This window comes from Calcarisporiella thermophila (assembly GCF_041956535.1).
Source record: "Calcarisporiella thermophila strain CBS 279.70 unplaced genomic scaffold VTP21scaffold_9, whole genome shotgun sequence".
NCBI classification, from domain to species: Eukaryota; Fungi; Calcarisporiellomycota; class Calcarisporiellomycetes; order Calcarisporiellales; family Calcarisporiellaceae; genus Calcarisporiella; species Calcarisporiella thermophila.
Window position 1 is genome coordinate 904,232 of NW_027192199.1, and position 9,274 is coordinate 913,505.

The 9,274-nt window shown below is 41.7% G+C and overlaps 4 protein-coding genes and 1 non-coding gene across 5 annotated transcripts; 3 read left to right on the forward strand and 2 right to left on the reverse strand.

Annotated features, from left to right (window-relative positions):
• Positions 1 to 39: 39 nt before the first annotated feature.
• VTP21DRAFT_11733 (uncharacterized protein) lies at positions 40 to 1,582 on the forward strand (the record flags this gene model as incomplete). The annotated part of the gene is made up of 2 exons (XM_069391210.1): positions 40 to 661; positions 723 to 1,582. The coding sequence occupies 2 exons, from the start codon at positions 40 to 42 to the stop codon at positions 1,580 to 1,582; spliced, it is 1,482 nt and encodes a 493-aa protein (XP_069252364.1).
• A 215-nt stretch (positions 1,583 to 1,797) lies between these two features.
• VTP21DRAFT_11734 (uncharacterized protein) lies at positions 1,798 to 4,717 on the reverse strand (the record flags this gene model as incomplete). The annotated part of the gene is made up of 3 exons (XM_069391211.1): positions 1,798 to 3,651; positions 3,717 to 4,535; positions 4,601 to 4,717. The coding sequence occupies 3 exons, from the start codon at positions 4,715 to 4,717 to the stop codon at positions 1,798 to 1,800; spliced, it is 2,790 nt and encodes a 929-aa protein (XP_069252365.1).
• A 193-nt stretch (positions 4,718 to 4,910) lies between these two features.
• On the forward strand, positions 4,911 to 6,683 carry VTP21DRAFT_11735 (uncharacterized protein; the record flags this gene model as incomplete). Its single annotated transcript, XM_069391212.1, has 4 exons — positions 4,911 to 5,242; positions 5,303 to 5,722; positions 5,782 to 6,280; positions 6,342 to 6,683. The coding sequence occupies 4 exons, from the start codon at positions 4,911 to 4,913 to the stop codon at positions 6,681 to 6,683; spliced, it is 1,593 nt and encodes a 530-aa protein (XP_069252366.1).
• A 575-nt stretch (positions 6,684 to 7,258) lies between these two features.
• On the forward strand, positions 7,259 to 8,176 carry VTP21DRAFT_11736 (uncharacterized protein; the record flags this gene model as incomplete). The annotated part of the gene is made up of 5 exons (XM_069391213.1): positions 7,259 to 7,375; positions 7,436 to 7,531; positions 7,602 to 7,674; positions 7,737 to 7,984; positions 8,075 to 8,176. The coding sequence occupies 5 exons, from the start codon at positions 7,259 to 7,261 to the stop codon at positions 8,174 to 8,176; spliced, it is 636 nt and encodes a 211-aa protein (XP_069252367.1).
• Positions 8,177 to 8,889: 713 nt separating this feature from the next.
• Positions 8,890 to 8,962, reverse strand: VTP21DRAFT_t131. Its single transcript has one exon. It is a non-coding gene; the product is annotated as a tRNA-Thr (tRNA).
• Between the last annotated feature and the right edge of the window lie 312 nt (positions 8,963 to 9,274).

The following is a 9,274-nucleotide window of genomic DNA, read 5'->3' on the forward strand; positions in this document are numbered from 1 at the left end:
CGTTTTTTCTACTTCTTTTTTGCTCCTCGCACTCGTCCGATGCCTCCAGACGATCCCCCTAACTGCGACGCATCGTTTGATACCCGTTTGGCCAGTGTACGTCAAGTTTTCGACGAGTTGGATCGCGATGACGAGATTGCGGGCTCAGATGAGCGCGAGCACACTGATGCCAGCACTGACCCAAACGAGGAGATAGACCGCGTCCCAGAAACCCCTCCCCCCAGGTCCCCATATGTCCTCCCCTCGAGCGATTTGGGCGCACCCATCCCTTGCAGCCAGCGCCGCAACCTCATCAGTGATGATGACCGCCCCGTGGCGCAGCAACGCGAAACGCGACCCATCCTCGACGACTCACAGAGGCGCAGCTGCCAATCCATGTCATCGTCTCCAAGGCGAGAGCCACGGCCAGCGTCCACTGCCCGGCTCCAGGCTGCGAATACTGGGGCTTTGTGCCGAGGACAATCACTCGCCACTACCAGCAGACCCATGGAGGCCTCTAGACTTCCAATGGACCTGCTCGGAGCCCGGTTGCGATCAAGTATCCAGCAGCCAACAGAAGATATGGGATCACGAACAGGAGCAACACAACCTGCCCTGCTTCGGAACGCCTCCTCTCCACCCATCCGACGTCCCTACAGGAACAAGGATCTTGGACTACCGCGTCCCGACCAACGCATCCCGCTTCCCATGCCCCTTTACAGACCAATGCTCGCACTCGTCAGCAAGATGCGACGTGCTGACAAAACACGTGGAGACCATTCATAACGTCACCATCCGCCCTGTATGGCTCTGTCCTAGACCATACTGCCCATACGAGACCACAGAGAAGCGGATTGTGACGAAGCACGTAAAATATGAGTGCCGAGCCAAGGACACGGGAAGCAACTCAATCGTCGATCCGCCCCCTGCTCAGCCCGATACATGCCCAGGATGTCGCCTCGAAACAGGATCCTCCATCGAGCTGCGCAAACACATGCGCATACACCCTGGCCTCACTGACGACCTAGAGAGCGGAAGGCTATTCGGCCCACTCTCTGAGCAGGACCAGATGCTGGTGGAGCAAGCGATTGGCGACATTGGTTATGAGATAGTAGACGTGGTCCACTACCTACGACTCCACCGAACGTGGAGAAGCCCAGCAAGGATCCAGGAGGCTGTACGGAAGGTAGCCAGTCGCCCACTGAACCAAAGGTTCCCTCACATGAAGGAGCCACAAAATGATACGACCAGATCCATTACGGAGGTTAACTTTTCATTCTGGCCCATCGTTCACGGAACCAGAAGAACAGAGCGGAATTACCCCAACCTCCCAGAGGAACAGTGCGACAACCCTAGCCCCGACGACGAAGAAACCACAGAGACACCCGACCCCAGGCGATGGCAAGTATCCAAAACAGTGCTAATCGCCAAGAATCCCAATGGCGACCTTGATGACCTTCCAATTCGGCGCCCGATCAGCCTCCAACCCGCAGTAGCCAAAATATACTCAAGTGTACTAGACAGCATCCTGAGACAGGTGGTGAATAAAGAGGAGCTCCTTTTATATTATAAAAAAAATTGTTTGAAATATCTCAATGTGTGATATAAATTTTTTGTATTCATTTTTATTCACAATATTAAATACTGTTTATATCCGAAATTCATTATTAGTGAACTTTGAACAATTTTTCCTATTTTTAGCAATTGACAAGGTATAGTGCGTAAAACATTAAGATTACATACCATTATATTGGAGATGTATGTACAAAATATGGAGATATAATAATGTTCCAAAAAAAAAAATTATATGCAAATTGCTCATCTCATACGAGTTTCTTCTCGTAGCATCCTCTCAATTTCGCAGTTTAGTGCCCATACCCATTTGTCTCGTTCAAGACGGGAACGAGCGCGAAAGACGAAAATTTTACCCATTTGTCCTAGCCAATGTTTTTTGCTCACGCGTGGCCGCAATTGGGAGGTAGAATACCAGCGACGCTGTCGTCCAACCCAGAGGCAAAACGTGCATTCTTCAGGCAAATCAAGACTTATTGTTCCATCAGAATAGATACGGCCAAACCTCTTTGTTTCTCCTTCAGGATCAAAATCTATTTCTCTCCCATCATCACTTGGCATATCCTCCATTCCCCACTCTTTCCAATGCATGGTGACGGGTCGAGATTTTGACTTCCTAACTAGCCAGTTTCCTTCATCTGATAACGCTAATCTACCCGAATATACGTAGCAGTCTCGCAAGTTCAAAATCTCGCTCCGAACCCACCAAGCATTTGGAACAGCTCTTCCTGAACTTTCCCTCGTCTCTTTGAAGTTTACCAGAAAGCCATTTGCCAATATATGCATCTGCCGTTGAAATGCACGATGATGAGCATGTTTACGATAGAGAGTGCCTGACATAGTAATTGGCCTGCATCCTCCTATTACGCACCAATTCCAGAAAGAATCTAAATCTTGATTCGACGTTTCCTCTTGAAGAGATGGGTCTGCATGTTTTCGTATATCAGATTCAGATCGACGACGCCAGTATAAGCTAAGTTGATAGATGCCAATAGCCCATTTAATTGCATTATAGGAGGTGTCTGCACGCAGCACAATATAAATTCCGTTTTTTAACTTCAACGTGAAAATCCGTGGATCCGCTGCATCATGATCGCGATTGAGCCGTACTGGAATATCTTCATTTTCCAATTCCTCCACGTAATCGTATTCTTCATGGTCACTAGTTGAAGAAGCATAGACCTCATCTATCTCTCGTAAGTCTATTACGCCGCTGACTTTCGTAAACCACTTCATATCATCCCAAGCACTTTCCTGTTCAGGATCAAGCTCATCGCTAGTTCCATCTCGTTCTTCATCACAGTGTTGGATCCAACGTAAATTGAAAGAAGCATTTCCTTGCTGGCCCTGCATATAAAATGCTGAACATCTTCTTGATTTCTTCTCTGAGGTAGGCAAAATGAACATGCACCATTCCCGTGTAATTATGGCGATTTTTTCACCTGCACTCAACTTTGATCCCAAGAAATCTGTATAGCTCCACAGTTGCCCTTCAACTGCTGGCGGTTCTCGCAATGTCGCGCGATTTGAAGGCATATGAACTGAAGTGGGATAGTGATTTGCTATTCGAATTTCAAGGCGATGGGAGCGCTCAATCGCATGAACTCCAACTAGAAAATCAGCTCTTGATAATCTGCTACATTGCTCATCGCTATTAGGCGTAATCATGGTTCTCCATGCAATCCATTCCAGCCTATCTCGTCTTCGCCAACACATACTCAATACTCTTTTCTCTTCTTTCCATTTCTTTATAACTTCGCACCATTCTGGCTCCATTGCCAGGAGACCAAGTACATTCTCTATTATATGCTCCGCTGGCAGATTCTGGTCACCTGACATAAGACTTGGATAGGAAGAAATTGGGAGGCGAAGACGAACAGAAAGATCTGGTATAAAAACTTCAATCCAGTTAGGAACTGATTTGCGATTCTGTGGCGGTAGTAAATGATGAAGTAAAAGGTAAAAATCAGACGCCAAGGTCATGCATTGGAGATGAAATAAATGGGTTTCTTGTGAATCAGTAAGTGCTATCGTTTTATCGAGTGGTGAGTTGATTCCAAGATAGTAGCTAGACAATGGGAGAGTTCGCTCAAGTTCACCCTAAACACGAAGAATATATATTATTTAGAGTTACTGGCTATATAATTAAGTATATATTATCTCACAAATTGTTTATATAACTCAATTGTTTTGTTTCGCACAACAACATCATACTCTCTCCAGGTTGAATAGATCTGAAAAGTCTTGACATCTTGCTTTGTCTGGACTGAAGATTGCGATCCGCCAAGCTCTACTCGATATAGCATACGATTAACGTACAAAATCGAATTTGATGGCGAGGAGCCACTTGCAAAATTGCGCGAGGGAACTAGAAGCGAGTAAAGAGAACTAAGGCCCGAAGGGACATTTTCCGTAGAAGCATGTGGTGAAGAAGAAATGCATTGATCACTATTTTCTTCGTTGATCGGACTTAAATCAGTGCTATCTTGTGCGGCTAGAGGTATATGCATGGAATCCTTATTTTTTAAATTTCTAGAACTTAGTCTTTGACCACTCTCCACTTCTATTCTACGTGTTGACCTAGATCCTTCTTCGTTAGGGCCCCTGCTATCTATTTCCATTTCATCCTTCATTATAATGGTATTGGATGGCTCATCGTCTTCTTCCCTCCGCTCCAGTGTTGCTTCTGATTCCTCTCTGTTCAAGTCTTCAATCCGTATTCTTTCAATATCTGGTAAACTTTGCAAAGTTTCTTGAGCAGTATGAAAGGATTCCACTGAATTAGACCCAAGTTCTTGTTGTATTCGTTGAGTAGGTCTAGGTGTCTCATCACCTGCTAACCATAGATATCGATTTCGAATATCACGCGGACGAATGGTTGCATCGCTTGATACTGAACGAGGAGAAGATGACGCTGACCAAGCAGGAAGTCGAGCTTCTGTCAGAAATTCAGCAGATGTATCCCAGGCGGATGGAATGCGTCTCTAATAGTATATATTAACCAATAAAAATATATAAGTGCATATACGCGCCTGAATATTCCCCTTACTTTGTGTCGATCTCTTCTTGGTGTTGATGGTGTGGATTCAGAAACACGATTAATCCTGCTTTCTCCAAGTAATCCATTATCGTTAAAAGGCGTCGGGGAAATAATTGGACTACCCATTGTAATGGAATGAAAAAAATTTTGAAGAAATTAGGTGATTTTTCAAATCGATACATACTTCCCCACGCCCGATAAATAGAGTCCAGTAAATTTGATCAGTTAGGTGGCGAAAATAGAAGTCATAGAGGCTTAGCATATGTTTATTTGGAAACGATTGTACGAAATTGTCAAGTTTAAATAATATTCTTCGATAATGTCACTACTTGAATCACAAGTTGATGGTCAATTTTCAGACGCAGAAGCTGTTGAGGATATCAAAGAACAAGAACGGGAGGATTTAGATCAAGAAGAAGAGGATGACTATGACGACTATGATGGTGAATGGGATGAACATGATCCTTCCGAATGGAGAAATAGTGTAACCGGCAATGGTGCAGTCCAAAGCGGTCTGGAAAAGTCAAGCTCTGTACAGAAGCTGGATCGATTCGCGAGTAGAATAAAACTAGATGATTCTATAGACCGACATGTATCGAGCTCAGTTGCAAGTGATATTCGAGTGGGGACAAAGAAAGCATTAGGCGATAAGTGAGTATCACAATTTTCTTTGTGGATCTCCAAAGGATATTAATTAAAAATAATAAATAGACAAAGAAATACCGATAAATCTGACCGTGCAACGACCGAGCAGGTGCTTGATCCACGCACACGCATCATTTTATTCAAAATGCTTAATCGTAACATCGTTTATGAGATTAACGGATGCATCAGTACTGGAAAAGAGGCCAATGTATATCATGCTGTTACCGAGGATAATCAACATCGAGCTATTAAAGTATACAAAACTTCGATTCTTACCTTCAAAGATCGCGATCGCTATGTAACTGGTGAATTCCGCTTCCGACATGGCTATAGTCGGCACAATCCGCGCAAAATGGTTAAAGTATGGGCAGAAAAAGAAATGCGCAATTTGAAACGGTTGCATCAAGCTGGCATTCCATGCCCAGAACCCCTATTGTTGAAAATGCACGTTCTTTTGATGGGATTCTTGGGAGATAAAAACGGGGTGTAAGCTAACAGTTTACAAATTTGAAATAATTTTTTCTAAATAACAATTCTTCATTTAGTGCGTATCCTCGACTAAAAGATGCACAGATCGAGCCATCTCGCTTCCCAGCTCTTTATCGGCAGCTTGTAATGAATGTCAGGCGGATGTATCAAGTGTGCCGTCTCGTACATGCTGATCTCTCCGAATATAATCTTCTCTACCATTCCCGCACTCTATATATCATAGACGTCTCCCAAAGTGTGGAGCATGATCACCCCCATGCGCTTGAATTTTTGCGTAAGGATTTAGATAATGTTACCGAATTCTTTCGTAAGCGCGGAGTTAAAACCTTGACAATGCGAGAGCTATTTGACTTTGTGACTGACGCTGGGCTTAGTTGTGAAGAGGAACCCATGAAAGAAAAACTAGAGGGGCTAATAGAGCAATCAAAAGGTGTCGAAGAAGAAATACGTGTGGAAGAGGAAGTGTTCAAGCGCGCTTACATTCCACGGAATTTGGATGAAGTCATTGACTACGAAAGAGATGCTGAGAAAGTTGCTCGAGGGGAAGCTGATGAGGTCTGGAAGAAGCTGCTCCATTAAAACAGCTAGAATTTAATTACTGAAATTTTTTTTATAGCTGGTATACAACAAGCTGGTCGGACTTAATATATCAAATACCCAACAGCAACAGGAACCAATAAAAATTGATCTTGGCTTGGAGGATGAAGAGGATTCTGAAGAGGAGGATAGTGCTGACACCGGGGACGAAGATGAAGAGTCAGGGGATGACGAGGGGGATGTGGACGAGAATGAAGATGAGAGAGAGAAACGACCACGGGGTAAGCGCAACGAAGATAAGCAGGCTAAAAAAGAGCGAAAAAAACAAGCCAAGGAAGAGGCAAGGGAGAGGAGAAAACATAAGATACCTAAGGCTGAAAAAAAGCGAAAGATCAAAATGAGTAAAGGAGGAAAGAAGTAAATATGAAAATAAAGTCCGTAATAGATTATAAAGTAGTTCGTCCGCTTCTGCTTCAACACTCAATTTCATTTCTTTCCGTTGTTTGCAAAATTCCAGCGTCTTGAAAACTGAATTATACTACAAAATGTATTATACAGAACATTGGAGAAGATTAATTCTAATTTACTAAGACGATTTTATATTTGCACGTACTTAATTCAAGCAATAGACGCTTAATGATAAGTTATCGAAATACAATCCAAAGATCTTTAGATCATACCTGCTCTACTTTTTTGCTACAATTGGAGCAGTGTACCTCTTTCTGAAGGAAAAAAAAAAATATAAGTGACTGAGATAATCAGTGGCTATGCTCTACCAACTATTTTAATAGTAGAAATACCATTCACTATATGTTTTGACTACTGCAATATTTATGGCGTCTAGCATAATACAAAGATTTTCTTGGACTGAATTTTAATAGGTCAAATACAACGAATTAATTTCCGTCAGGGCGCGGTGTTATCTTGTGATATTATGAATTAGGATAATATAACCCCAACCTCTATAGAAATTCATCTACCAAATATTATATCATTATGTCAAATCGCATGCCTGGCTACCTAGCCGATCCAACTACTACCCTCAAACTTTTGTTGATTGGCAATACAAATGTGGGAAAATCATCGATACTCTTACGATTCACTGATGACCAAGTAAAATCGCCTTTCAGTATTATTTGATACCTGAGGAATTGATCATTAACACTCCTGTAGTTCCTCCCACCAGACGAGATTAGTGCCACAATAGGAGTCGATTTTAAAGTAAAAATATTCGAAGTGAATGGAGAAAAATATAAACTTACCATCTGGGTAGTTAGATTACTCTAATACTTGATTCTTCTTGGAATTCAATACCATTATATATATTTCCCAAAAATAGGACACCGCTGGTCAAGAACGTTTTAGAACGCTTACATCATCTTACTATCGCGGAGCACAAGGAGTCATTCTTGGTATATATTTTTAACCCCTAAAATTTTTGTAAACATCTCTAAATGGTATTAATCGCATTAAGTGTACGATGTGACGAGTCGTGAGACCTTCGATGCTCTCAAAAACTGGTTTGAAGAGCTCAATGCTTACTGTCCCAATCCAGACGTGGTCAAGATTATTGTCGGTAATAAAGTTGACAAAGATTCTTCGCGAGTGGTCTCAACAAAAGAAGGCACAGAGTTGGCTCGACGCATGGATACACTTTACGTAGAATGTAGTGCAAAGACACGAGCAGGAGTGCAGGAGGCATTTGAGGAGGTCGTCCGAAAGGTAGATTGCGTATTTGGTGCTATACATACTTTCACAACTTTTCCCATATACAATTATAATCACTAATTATGACTATTTTGCATGCATCAGATCGTAGAACGACCAAGTTTATGGCAGAAACAGGAGCAAAGCAAGCCATCGGTACAAATTTCACAGCATACTTCCAACGAGCCAAGCTATTGTAGCTGTTAATTCGATACGTCTACCTATTTTTTCTTGATATTTTTTAGAACCTATATAACAAATTCCCCTCTATATATATACAAATCTTGGAGTATTTTCTATTTTATCTATAAATATGATCAATTTTTATATGATTCAATTGCAAATGCTTAGTTATTCAATCGCTTTTAATATAATATAAAGCCCTTTACTACATTTCCTCTCATTACCGCAGAAATTCAAATAAAGTATAAAAACTGATTCCTAAGAGAATATTACAATGATTATTGAAAATTATTATTATATTCAGTGCTTTTTGTAAATTTCATAAGAAATAGGCCAAATCCTTGTTTTCACTCAGTATTATATGACGACTTTTCTTTTAAATCGATTCCCAATGAATGATGACTTTTACTGACGTAATTGATCGTAAAACTGGTGTAGTACTACACCAATATCGTCAAGACAAAATCCTCCTGGCCTGCCGAGTAATAATATGGTGAGATTTTATACCATTGTGTATGTGTTAGTAAGAGCAAATTCATCTTTTCTCTAAGAAAAACTCGGTCAACTTCGCCAAAAATGGTGACTACCGTGGAAATTGAACCTATTGCAATACCATATATGTTTGTATGTTTAATTAGAACAACGATCTATAACCAAGGGGAGAATTATGTTGCCAGAGAACAAATATATGAGTAGACAAGTAATGGATATCTAAAAATAAAAACAAGATAAAAAACTGCTTCCACTGAGAATCGAACTCAGGACCTTCTGCTTACTAGGCAGACGCTCTGCCAGCTGAGCCATAGAAGCCTATTTCTGATAAAACGAAATGGTTTATTCAGTTTTTGTTAACAAATAAATTGAGCAGTCACAAGTGACTGAACCGGTACTAGAGGGGGGAGGGTTAGTGTAATGGACTATCCCTGGTATGCCGATGAGAACGGCGTGGGTTCGAATCTCACTTCCCTCACCAGCATTAACTCTTAGTTTGTGACTGCTGTCCACTTGATCAGAAATTGAGTCTTCATTATTGAAAGGATCGCTCCTACGATAAGTACAAAGATTACATCGGTTTCATGTACATGCTATTCACGACAACTGCGATACACGCATATCGATTGC